Raw genomic sequence first — 13,227 nt, 5'->3', positions numbered from 1 at the left:
TCACGGTGCCCTCCGTCCTAATAGAAGGTCTGGAGCCTGGTTCTTGGAGGTGGCGAGCGGCTCGGGACTGGAGGGCACTGTCCTGACTCTTAAAGAAAAGTGGAAGGTCACACTCTGCCCTCTCAGGTCTTGGGGCGCTGTAACGAGATCACCGGGCTTGGTGGCATCTATTAGGGTACAGCTCTGGACACCAGAAGTCTGAAATCAGCCTCGCTAGGCCAAACCAAGGCGCTGGCAGGGCCACGCTCATCCAGGGGCTCTCCGGGAGAATGTGTCCTGGGCCTCTCCCAGCTCTGGTGCTGTTTGCCTTCTTGGCTCCTGGCTGCGTCCCTCTCATCTCTGCCTCCCTGGCCATGTGGCCTCCTCTCCTGCCCATGTCATCTCCCTCTGCCTTCCTCCTGCGAGGACATTTGTGAACCCCTCGGGATGATCCAGGAGAACACCCATCTCGAGACCCTGGCATCACATCTGCAGAGCCCTTCCTGGAGAAGGCGGTGCTCAGGTCCTGAAAGTAGGGCCTGGCATCCAGCCCAGCACCTGGCTGTCGGCACTGCCGGCCTGCTTCCACCAGTCCTCCTAGGGTGCTACAGTAGTTCAGAGTCCTCCCAGTTCCAGCTGTCAGATTTGGTAAGCAAGCGACAACAGACAAATGGGATATGTTACACTAAAAATATTATATGTTGCCTGAAGTTTGAATTTAACTGGGGATACTGTATTTTACCTGGTAACTCTATCCTCTAGTAAATCTGGCCAGCCCGAGAGAACAAATGTTTGTTTGGCTTTTGTTTCTGAGAGGTTTTTGCTATAGGGCATGTGCGCTCACCAGAAAGACAGAGAGAGAGCCAGAGAGACGGAAAGTGAGAATTCATCCCCCAGGGGGAATGGCCACGCCACAATCCCTTCTCCTCCATTCTCCTCTCGGGATCTTGGGCGCCCACGCGCCTGGTGTGAGTTTAAGCCACCGGGTCTGGGACTCGAACAGTGGTTGACATGGGAGTTCAGCGACATAGCCATTACGCTAACTGCTGGTCCCAAGAACAAGTTTTAAAGACATTAACACTAGAAGTCCCCTAAGGAAGTCACGTGACAGGTTCCCCTCTAATTCAGCCCAACGCCCACCCCCTGCACAGAACGTCGAATATCTCAGCACCCCACTCTGCTTCTTTGCATTCATGATACAGCGCGGGCACACGCGTGCAAAAGCTGCGAGAGGTCAAGAAAGAGCCGTGCGCTCTGCAGGGCCCGGCCGCACCGAGGTCCTCTCGGATACCGTGCCCGCTGGGTCCCGGGCACTTACACACGTGCCTGGCGTGGTTCAGGCAAACTGGGCCCGGGATTCAAACCATAGTCGCCATGTGGGGTTCTGCCTTTCCTGAGCACACATCACCGTGGTGTCGGGAGCTGGCTCCACTCCTAGCATTAGCACAGACTTGAGGGAGGCGAGTACATGAAGATTGCTTTTAAAGAGCAACGTTGCAAAGAGACTTCTTAGGTAAAGAAGACTTTTTCTTTAAATCTATTTTTAACGTCTTAAGAGAAATGGAATAATGCATCTATAAATTATGGGATCCTATCTAAAATAAAAAAAGAGAAAGAAAGAAAAGAAAAGAAAAGAAAAAAGAAAAGAGAAGAAAAGAAAAGAAAAGAAAAGAAAAGAAAAGAAAAGAAAAGAAAAGAAAAGAAAAAGAAAGGAACATGCAGAGACCCAACCCGGGTAAGCAGAAACACAAGTATGAGAGCTGAGGACTCACCCAGGCGGGAGAGAAGGAGAGAAAAGGTGTAAAATAGGAAAGACTTGAAGATGTGCCCGGAAATGGTGTAGGTGGCTTAATGCTCAGTAACAACAGGAGTTTCAGAAAGACCAGGAGAGGGAAGCTCATGAGTGAAGTAAGTGAGGGAAGCATCTGAGACTTGAAGAACATGAAAAAGGCCACCTGCGAGAAGACGAGGCTGAGAGACTAGAGGCTGTGTCTGAACATTCTGGAAAGGGACTCCACAGCGGAGTAAGCTGGGCCTTCACAGGGTAAGTGCACAGGACTAAGTGGGCAGAACAGTGAGACAATTCACTCTGGGGACAGGTGCTCACAGGAAGGCCGAGTGCTCAGCCGGTCACAGTCATGCACACCGTGGCTGTGACCCGAACCCACACTGGGACACAGCGATACGGCCAGTGAGTGGACGCAAAGCAGCTGTGTGCCCACAGATGGCAGAGGCAGGGGGTGCGGGAGTCTGTGAGGGCGGGACGGGGTGAAAGCCACACCTTCTTGGTAGAAGTCCACAGGCCCTGCCTGGAGTATACATCAAGAGCAGCGGCACACACTTGTCACCTAGAAACACAGCCAGCCGCACAAAGGCCGGGTGAGCGCCAGACCCTTGACTCTGCAGAGGGAAGTGAGGGCAGAGGAAGGCAGAGGGCGTCAGTTCCACCACAAGCCCACAGACCCGCTTGACCCCTGCCATGTTGCTGGAGAAATGTGGGCCGCACGGGGCAGGCCCGCACTGGTCTGACTGCTCTCTTCTTGCTTAGGGTTGACGCAAACCCAGCCAAGTGCATTCCAGACACGAGGAACACGCAGAAGCCATTTCTGTATCAAAAGACTGAGGGACCAGCAGTTGGTATAGCAGCTATGTCACTGGACTCCCATACAGTTGAATTGCAGTTCGAGTCCCAGACCCAGTGGCCTAAACTCATGCTGGGCACATGTGCGTGCGTGCCCAAGATCCCAAGAGGAGAATGAAGGAGAAGGGATTGTGGCGTGGCCATTCCCCCTGGAGGGTGATTTCTCGCTTTCTGTCTCTCTGTCCTTCTGGCCAGTGCATGCGCCCTATAGCAAAAACCTCCCCCCCCAAAAGAAAAAGAAAATAAAAAGAAAGAAAAGAAGAGAAAAGAGAAGAAAAAGACTGTTTGAGAGGAATTACAAGAAGAAACCAAAGCAACTCACCAATGTGTTTTTTGGTACAAGGAGAAGCACAGTGAACCTAGTCAAAATGTACCTGTGCAGGAGACCGGTCAACTCCTCTTCCTCGAGAGGACAGCTTTTTTTTTCATCCCGAACCCTGCATACGGACACGTAGCCACCTTTGGACTTATCGAGCTTGCCCAGTTCTTTGCTGATCTCTTCGTAGTGGTCTATAAGCTTATCCCTAAAAGAGAATACATTTCAGACATACCCTAAAATCAGCAAAGTGAATAATTTCTTTAAAGCAAGTGATTCATGATCATTCTAATTGCGATGATTTGATGGCGCATCTCAGTTAATTTGGAAGATGTTTTACAGCCTTGGTGTAACACTTACATTAAAAGGTATCCCAGAAAAAAAGGATAAGTCTCTATCATTATCATTTTATTATTATTATCATTAGCAAAACTACATTAGAGAAATTACAACCTTGTCTTTTTACTAGGGTTGGTACTTTGGAAATGGAACTGAGAATCTCAGAAAATGGTATCTTGCAGAGGCGCGAAGCACACGCTCCCTCTCGGCAGACACGGCTGAGCACCTATCACGTGCCGGGGCTGCTCTCAGGGTCGGGCGCATCTAGTGACTGAGGCAGGCTCTGAGGAGTGGACATTCCAGCGCAGGCAAGACAAGGGGCAGACACGGAAGGTCAGCAGGTCCACACAAGGGCCAGTTAAGGTGATGGAGGACGCCCCCGGTGGCCAGGGCGCAGCCCCAATTAGGGAGGTGCAGGCCGACCTTGCTGGGAAGGTGACACGTGGGCAGGACTGAGAAGCAGGGGGCTCGGCGTGGGAGGAGCAGGGGGCAGGCAGTGAGTGAGGGTGTAGACAGGCACTTTTACTGTGAGGAAACTCGGCCACTGTCACGCCCGGTGTCCCCAGCAACCCTGCAAGGGGTATCATCTCCTCCTTTTTAGAGAAGGGATGGGACGGTGTCCGGGACAATGGCAGGTGAGGACCAGGCCAGGCCTCTCCTTCAGAGCACAGGAGGCGCGGGCGTCCTTCTGGAGTTCCGGCTCCGGAGCCAACTTTCTTGCAGAATGTACTCAAGTCTCTAGGATGCAGTTTTCAGTCCAGGGAAATTCTCCCCTGACTTTAAAAAGTTATTGTTAAGAGACTTTAAAAAGTGTGGAAATCTTTAAATAACCTTGGGCTTGATTGCAATTTCTCTAATTTTAGCTCTCCAGGTCTCTGAAGAGCTCTAACAACCTGGCAATGTGCCTGCCCGCTGGGTTCAGACTCTCAGCCATGGCTTTTCCTTGGGGAGAAGAATGTGCTGTGGAGTGGGAAAACATGAACTGTCAGGACCAGCAGTTAGCGTAATGGCTATGTCGCTGGACTCCCACGTAGTCGACCGCGGTTCGTGTCCCGGACCCGGTGGCTTAAACTCACACCAGGCGCGTGTGTGTGCGTGCCCAAGATCCCAGGAGGAGAATGGAGGAGAAGGGATTGCGGCGTGGCCATCCCCCCTGGGGGATGATTTCTCGCTTTCTATCTCTATGTCTCCTGTCTGTCTGGCGAGCGCACGCGCCCTATAGCAAAAACCTCTCCAAAAAAAAAAAAAAAACAACGAACTGTCTACCCCCTCAGACAGGTATCTGTGCGCGGGGACAGTTCCTTGAGCATGGCTGGAAAACACAATCCTAGGAAAGGAAAAGCCGGGAGCCAGGAGAGGGGAGGTGAATGGGGGGTGCTGGGGCGGGCAGGGTGGTACTCTCTCTGCAGCCACAAGGACCACCCACCCCTTCTCTGGCTGGTTTCCGATGGGAACTGGCTCCACAGCATCGAGCACTCAACACAAACGGGGCATTCGGGTTGGAGAATGCAGCCAGTAGCGGCGGGGCCTGGGCTTCCCCCAGGGTGGAATTCAGTCCCAGGTGGCCAGATAATTCCTCGTCATCACAACATCATGCTCCACTTAATCCTCCACAAAGAAAGCAGATGAAGGCATAAAAACCCCAATGCTTTCTGAGAGACGCGAGATTAGAAAACCGAGGCGCTCAGTGCCCCTTGGACTGGCTTCTGGGCAGTAATGTCCCTCTCCGAGCAAGTACGGAGGGGCGCGGAGGGCACAGCAGCCACGCAGGCAGGGTGGCTGCCAGCACTCAGTGGCCGCTCTGCTAGGGAGCATGTCTGGTTCGGGTCTGGAAATGAGACGGAAGCCTGAAGAGGGCACTGTCGTGGCCAGAGGACAGCCATGGAGCCTCCCTACCCCTGCCACGCACCTCCTGGACCCAGCACTGCAGGAAATCTCGCAGCCCCACTCGGCTCCTGCAGGCCCAGGCGCATTTAGAATGGGCCTTCGGTTACGTGGCTAGCTCACCACTGCCGTTCTGATCTGCCAGTCTTCAACTCGGGCTCAGCCCAACAGCAAGAACAAAAGAAAAAGAAAGGCATGGAAAACAAATGTAAGTGTAAGGAAGGATTTTTCCTAACCTTTGAAATGTGCTAGGACGCCCCAGACAAAATGAATCTCCTTAGGTTTAAGAGGCAAATATCAAACTTTGGTCACTTTGAACCCGACTCCTATCCATCAATTTCATCAGAGTTCCAGTATAGATGAGCAAGTAGAAACAGAAATTCCTAGAAACATCGGATCTTGAGGGCCTCTGAACCACCCACTGACTGCGAACTTTAAAACAGCCCATCCCAAGGTGCAGTTCCTCGCACCGTGTACCAGGCAGGATGTGAGGAGACAAGCTGGTGCATTTATCGTCTGTGGTGAGCGAGCACAACTGTGGCAGAGAGGGTCGGCTGGCGAGTGGATTCGGCAACCCAGCCTGGTGACCTGAAATGCACCATCTAACGGCACCAAGTTCTGGCAGCACAGACCCGAGTCCATGCGACAAACAGAAACGCGCGGGTGGGGTGCGGCTGTGACAGCGGGGAGGCGTGGTCTCTCAGCGAGCCCCGTTACCCACAGGTGGAGAGGAGTAGACAGCAAGGGTAATGAGCCAGCCCTGTCTGGTAAAGATAAATTCCACTTCTTCAGTACTCCGCGACAGACTGGATTCTTCCCATCTGATCTTTTTACCGTGGATTTCACAGACTCCATTCTCTGCTCAGGCTGTCTCACCTAGGAGCTCAGACAGAACCCAGCGGTGTCCAGCTGCGCTTCTTTTTAACCCCGTCTGGCCATTCCGTGTCACCTCTGTGTCCTTGGCATTCATACTTCCTGTGGGGATTCTTTAGCAAGAACTCACCCACTCATTCATTCATTCAGGTGCTACAAGAGTGGGGGACAGAGAGGTGAGTCCCACCTTTTGAAATGACAGACGAGACAGCAGCACAGCTGGGGAAGAGAGGACGGGGCAAACGTAAGCCGTGGGGCTGTGGGGCGGGCCCCCGTGCAGGGGTGTGCCTGGGGCCTCTGAGGATGAGCCTCCGTGGATTTGCAAGAAAATCTGTCTCGGTCCTTTACGGTCACATCACACACGGCACATTCCCCATGTTATGAGTGGGGAAAATATGGCATGAGAAACTGCCTTTTTCTTTTTAGAATTCTTTAATTTTATTTATTATTATTTTCTAATTTGCCATAGGGCATGTGCCCTCATCAAAGACAGACAGACAGGGCACGTGCTCTCACCAAAGAGAGACAGAGAGAGAGAGAGAGAGAGAGAGAGAGAGAGAGAAAGGAAGTGAGAAAGCAAGCCATCAGGTCTGGGACTTGAACTACCGTCAGTCATGTGGGAGTCTAGCACCTCAACCACCACTCCACATGCTGGCCCCAAGTGATTGGTTTTAAACTCTGAACACAGTCACGCACAATCCCACCACCCAAATATAACACAACGCCTTCCCTTCGCCCAGCGGCTCCCGGTCCTGTGTACATGCACACACGTGTGGCACCACTCCAGTTCACTGCCAGTTAGCCCCCGCACCAACATGTTCTCGTTTTTCCACAAAAAACTTTGAAAGGCTTATGCCATCTCCTACTCTGTCGGGACACCCTTCCCTAAGTGGGGATAGAAGGTGTCCCTTTGTCATTGTGGTTGCTATTGGGACAGTGCGAGTCACACCTTCCAGTTGCTAAGCCACTGGCCTCTTCTAAGTATTTCTTTAGGATCGAGTCCCCAGAGCCAGGGTGGTGAGTGAACAGATACGTCATCCATTCATTGAATACATATGTCCCGGGTGCCTGCTGGCGTCAGGCACCGAGGACAGTCACGGGCACCCTTCCGGAGCTTGCATTCTATCTGGGTGGGGAAGGGCCCAGGCCACGCGTTGGACATGAGGAGATAGGGCATCTGCAGGGGTGACTGTAAGTGTGAGAGAGTGCGAAGAGCTTGTGGCAGGTAAGGCGGGGCCGGCTGACAGTCGCTAACTACTTTATGGCTGACTTAGCACCGACTTCCGGAATCGGCAGCGATCAAGCACAATCATTTCACGACTTGGTGCCCCTGGCAGGTGCCATCTTGAACCACTTTAGCTGCAAGGGTAAATGCAGCATGGAAGGCCCGGGTCGCGCCCCTAGCATGCACGGACTCACCTGGCGGGCACGGCTGCCTTCTCAGCGCCCTGCTGCAGCTCCCTGATCTCCTCTTGTATCTGCTGTGGTTTCGTGAAATGACCCATGAAGTTGAAGTAATCCTCAGCACAGGGCCGGTGGACAGCCGGGGAGTAGCTAATGCCCAATTTCTCTAAAAATTCCTGGTAAGTAATGTGTCCTCTTCCCTCCGTGTCATACCTTTAAAAAGAGAAAGAAAGAGAACCAAGCTCTCGTCGGTGGCCACTCGGGCGTGCCGGCGCGCAGGGCAGTGAGGTGCTCGGCCCCTGCTCCTCGCCATGGAAGTGTGCCCGGAGACTGGGCAGCCGCGGCGGGAGAACACAACGCTCTGCAAGGCTGACCACGTGGGAGGGCTCTGAGTCCCCGTCCTGAGGTCTCCCTGAGTGACGATGATCCAGGCTGGGGTGGGGACCGTGGCGTCAAGCCTCTGTGGGAGGTGCCATCTCTCTGTTTCTCTGTCTCTCCAGCTCATAGAAAGAAATGAATCAATACAATTTTTAAAAAACAAGTGTGCCGGCAGCACCAGCCTCACCTGTGAGAGTGAAATGTGGGCGCTTGGGCTCCCCCCAGATCTGCTCCGAGTCGGCATTGTAACAAGGTCCCCAGGTGATTTGGACACATCCAAGTTTGCCGAAACCAACAGATGGGTCGCCTCATATACCTTCTGCCCCGAGTGCACGCAGGCAGAGTCGCCCACCTGACATCCTCAGAGGAACATGGCTATGACCACAGAAATTCAAATCAATCCTTCTGTGCACTCAATAGTTCTTTTTTTAATTGAGCACCTACATGTAAAAAACTATGCTACGGTTTTGAAAAAATATTGTTCAAAAAGCACATTCAATACTAAAATGAATAAATGACTGCCACTTGAATTCAGGAACGGTAAAACTCCCCACTTTCTCTTTGAAGAGATGCCAATTACATACAACCAGCAAGGGAGACTAGTGGCGAATACAAGATAAGAATTACGCTACGTACCTTTTATGCCATTTTCTATTATTGCGATTTTTCTGAATTATAATTCATTAAAAAAGGCATAATGGAGGGTTTTTATCTCCCAACATTATTCAAATAGAATAGAATTACTTCAATCACAGTTTTAAGGCAAATTGCCAATTTCGTTTAAAGAAAAAAAGCATTTATTTTTACAGAAGTATCTTGGTTCTCATCTAATCGATGAAAATGGCATTCGTGGATGGGATTTTTCCCAGTTGAACTCAGATGTACAAGAAGCGACATTATGCTTACCCAATCCCATGAGTGCACCCTTTCCATTCGGATGTTTGGGCGCTTGTCTGACTGGGTGTTCAGTGCAAACCACTTTCCTTTGTGACACAGGACTTCTCTGGTTGTAGCTGATGAGCTCCGGGAGCGTCTAGAGGCCCCACACTCACCTTGACACACTGAGCCCCATGAGGCTGTCCAGGTAAAACAGATGAGAAAAGTGTATTTACCCTCGTCCTCGTCCTCTCGACTTGGATGGTGGGTAGGAGAGGAAGGTTAAGAAGTTGGTAAAAGCTTCAAGCACTTGGGCTGAACTTGCAGAGGATGCCGGGAGGGGGCAGGCCATCATTCTCCCGAGGCCGGTGGGCCTGCCCCTACTATGAGGGCCTCTCCCTCTCCTCCTTTTCCTTCTGCAGCCCACAGATCTGCGCTTCTTCCTGCGTGTGCCTGCCTCCCGCCTGCCTTGTCCAGCACCCAGGCCCGGGTCGGACTCGGAGTCTGCCTTACAAGGTAAGGAGATTCCCCTCCAGCCATTTCTTCCCTTCTACGGAAGGTGTCGTGGGATGGAGATCCTGGCAAACAGCAGCTCCCTACCAAGGGAGCCAGCCCAGGCCTGCCCACACTGGCTCTTCCCACTGCATATGTCTACTGCGGAGTCCTGCTGCACAGACAGCTTGATACCCGCAGCCCAAGTAGGTACCGTCTACCTGTGTGCGGTGAGTTTTGTTTTTAAAACACCCACAGCCTGCTGACGCTCCAGTTGCCCAGGCCTCCTCTGGCTCCAGCAGAGCTGTGGGTCTCAGCAGCACCGTCAGGCCCAGTCCTCCAGCAGCGGCCTTCCCAGCTGGAGACAGTGAGATTGCTAAGCAACCCACTGGGTGGTGCAGTTGGTAGGGCGCTGCTGTGTGATGCTAGAACCATGTGGGAGGCCCAAGTTTGGATCCTGAGTCAGCCTGAGCACCCTGGGTGTGTCAGTGATCTAAGGTCCCACGGCCATACATCTCTCCCTGAACTACACCAGGACAGAAAGTAACCTCGTGCCACCTGAGCGATGTAATGACGCCTCTCCGGCCAACCCGTCCACTGCATACAGCTCCAGGGGCTCCCCACTCCTATGGGAGAGCTCCTGGCAGTGTGGTCCATAGCTCACCCACCCGACAAACACCCCAGGGAGCAATGTGCCTCCTTCAGAAACCTCTGTCTCCTCCCAAGTCAAAGGTACTGCAACCCACCTGCCTCTGAATTCTGCTTGGGTGTGCTGAGGATGGGTGGGCGAATGAGCCAGGCCCTGGACTAGGGTCTGACAGGCAGTGGGTGTGTTGGTGATTGCTCTTGTACTTACTGAAGGTCTGCCACACCCAGCCTGTTCAAGTCCCCAAGTCTGCATCTTAGCTCCCCACAGACACCACGTTCCCTAGCGAGCAACCATGCCTCATCCGTCTGGACAAATCAGTGCCCAGTGACATACCCTGCAATGCCACGCGTCCACGTGCTTGCTGCCTGAGGAAGGCCTGGCCCCTGGTGTGCTCTGCTCAAGAACAACAAGAGCAGCCTCCGATCATGATCGTGACACTTGAACTGAATGAAAAGGCCCCTCTTAATTACTTCATGAATAAGGATCATAAACATTCCATTCTCCTCGCAGAGGAACAGAAGTCTCGATTGCACAATTACAACTAAAATATTGTTCTGAATGGGAATAATAAGAGTTGATTCAGCTTACATAGCCTCACCCTTTGTTACATAATCCTTTGTGTAACACTAAACACAAATCAACTTGCCTATAAAGGTTGAATTTTAAAGTGGTTCGGCAACAGATGTGCCAGGAAAATCGTGTACATAGGCAGGGTACACACACCCTGCCTCTGCATATGGCAAGGGCCCCTAACTTACACTATAATCGATCACTCTGCCCAGTCCTGTGCACACAGCCACGGGATGATGTGCACAACCACAGGGTGATGCGCACAACCACGGGGTGATGCGCACAGCCACGGGCTGCCACGCACAGCTTCAGGGTGGTGCACAGCTGCAGGGTGCTTCACAGCTATGGGGTGGTGCACAGCTATGGGGTGGTGGTGCACAGCTGTGGGGTGGTACACGGCTATGGGGTGGTGCACGGCTATGGGATGGTGCACGGCTATGGGGTGGTGTGCACAGCTACGGGGTGGTGCACAGCTACGGGGTGGTGCACAGCTACAGGGTGGTGTGCACAGCTATAGGGTGGTGCACAGCTACGGGATGGTGTGCACAGCTACGGGGTGGTGTGCATAGTTATGGGGAGGTGCACAGCTACAGGGTAGTAGTGCACAGCTACGGGGTGGTGGTGCACAGCTACAGGGTGTCACGCACAGCTACGGGGTGGTGTGCACAGCTACAGGGTCACCTGTAGTGCACACAGCTACAGGATGGTATGCACAGCTACAGAGTGGTGTGCACAGCTACGGAGTGGTGCACACAGTTACAGGGTAGTGTGCGCAATTTGGAATGTTCACGGCCAGTTGTTCTGCTTTGCAGAACGTCTTAGCCATCCATGCCCAGTTTAGGCACTTGATTCTTACACAGATTTCAGAAGTAGCCCCAAGGCCACTGGGCACCACCAGAGCTATGGTATAGGCCTCGGATGGCCTGGCCATTCTGAAGAGATAGGTATGGTGCCCTCTGTGGCTGGGACACAAAGCACTCTCTCTGGCACCCTCTTAGTGGCTTGAATAACTGCTCTTCAGGACAGAAAGTGTCCATCTGCCCCAGGTAGCCTTACCCGATGGGTGCATTCAGCAAGTCCTGATGGAATCATAGAAGATTAGATACTGTCTTCTCCAGTCCCCATCCAGGGCCCAAATCCCCCTCAACTCCCTCTAGTAAGTGGTAATCTAGCCCTGGAGAAAGCCACTCCTCAAAGACTACCTGCTCGAGCACTGGAGAAATGCCACATTCCTCACGCAGGGTGAACCAGCAACACATTGCCAGGCTGAACCTCCTTTATAGAAACCCAGTGCTCACCACGCCCTGGTACCTATTCTCTTTCAAAGCTGGAGATCCTATTCATTCAGCCTTTTGAGCCATTTCCCATCTCAAAGCTCTCCCTGTGCAGATGTTGCACTGCCGGCACCAAGAAGGCTCTGCCTGGGCACGGCCTTGACTGAGACACAGAAGAGGTCTGGCGTCCTGGTCACTGCAAACCGAAAGTTTGTCCCTCACAGGCTGGTAGGAGCGGCACAGGCTTTCACAGCCTCTTCCTTTTGTATTTGAATACCGATACACAACTCACCACCACCTCGATAAACACGCACGAACCGGGCATCGAATACCCCTGAAACCTTCTAGGAGCCTGCTTGGTGAGCTGGGTTTGCAAGACGAATCGTCTACACTGCTGCTGCTGAGAGAGCTGCTTTCCTACCTCGGCCTTCACGCCGGTGCTTTTCCTTCACTGCTGGGGGGTGTACGCCCTCACCAGAAAGAGACAGAGCCAGAGACAGAGCAAGAAGGCAGCCCTCGATGGGCCCATAGCCACACTACAATCCGTTCTCCAGTTCTCCATCTTGTTGGGATTTGGGGCACACACGCACACGTACCCATTGTGTTTTCTAGCTTGAGGGCCAAGACTTGAACCCTGAGGCAAGGGCTGCCTGTCATCTCTGGGGCCCAGAATCTAGCATGAGACCTGGCCAGGGTAAGTTACCGCAAATTCCTGCTCTGCTCAACGGCTGTTCCACTGAGTGGAAGAATGACGCCCGCCCACCTGGCAACTGGTCCCTTGCAGTCCCTCTTGCTCTGTCACCTCATGCTCCAGGCTCTGAATCTGGCTTCAGGGAAGAGGTGTCCTTCCACTGGGACCTCCTGCAGGCTTGCAATGCGTTGTTCCTTGAGCCCTCTGTGAGCCAGCCTGGGACAGCTGCAGCTCACTGATGTCCCTGTGCCCTAGTCCGCCCAGTCCTGGCAGGTAGCTGGGCCCTTGACTAGCCCAGGAGCAACGTGAGGGACAGAGGCCCTGAAAGCCCTGTGTGGCCTTTCAGGTGGCCCTGTCCCCACCCAGGAGGGGTGAGTGAAGCCCCTGATTGAGACGAGCACAGGTGGATGGCTGCCAGCTCCCCGGGTCACTGCCTCTGAGAGAACTGTCCCCAGAGGCAGGGGGACAGGCAGCAGACTCAGCATGTAAGAAAGAAAATACTGACACGCTCACCCACCGGGACTTGGGGGTTAACTTACTAATTCACTTCCACGGTATAAACTAGGCCCTTCGGGCCAACTGCGAAGCTCTGAAATGGCACACTTCCTCGGCGCTTCAGAGACGCTGAGTGAAGACTGGAGGCCGAGACTTCGCCTTTGTCTATATTCGGCCGAATTTTCTAAATCCATGTTTTCCAAAGAGCACATCTTCCTGTCTGCTTCTGCTAACAGTTTTGTGGGACCTCCTAGTGTGACAAGGGCACCTGTCCCAACTCCCTGGGCTGACAGGGCGCCTCACCTGGTCGCCGGCTACCCTCTGACCCCCTGGGCTCATTCATCTGGAAGTGGCCTCCACTGGGAC

General features: G+C 53.1%; 1 protein-coding gene across 3 annotated transcripts in view; it reads right to left on the bottom strand.

Moving 5' to 3' along the window:
- EFCAB6 (EF-hand calcium binding domain 6) overlaps positions 1-13,227 on the bottom strand; it is a 283,050-nt gene that overhangs the window by 55,128 nt on the left and 214,695 nt on the right. For all 3 annotated transcript variants that reach the window (XM_006150669.3, XM_006150667.2, XM_006150668.3), the window contains 2 exons: positions 7,452-7,649; positions 2,995-3,144 (listed from right to left, as the gene is read on the bottom strand). In XM_006150669.3, coding sequence (XP_006150731.1) covers positions 2,995-3,144; positions 7,452-7,649 — 348 coding nt within the window. The remainder of the gene's footprint in view (positions 1-2,994; positions 3,145-7,451; positions 7,650-13,227) is intronic.

Source organism: Tupaia chinensis, unplaced genomic scaffold, assembly GCF_000334495.1.
Source record: "Tupaia chinensis unplaced genomic scaffold, TupChi_1.0 Scaffold000294_1, whole genome shotgun sequence".
In the NCBI taxonomy this organism is placed as follows: domain Eukaryota; kingdom Metazoa; phylum Chordata; class Mammalia; order Scandentia; family Tupaiidae; genus Tupaia; species Tupaia belangeri.
The sequence above is the reverse complement of the archived record's forward strand: the minus strand, read 5'-3'. Positions and strand labels throughout refer to the sequence as shown.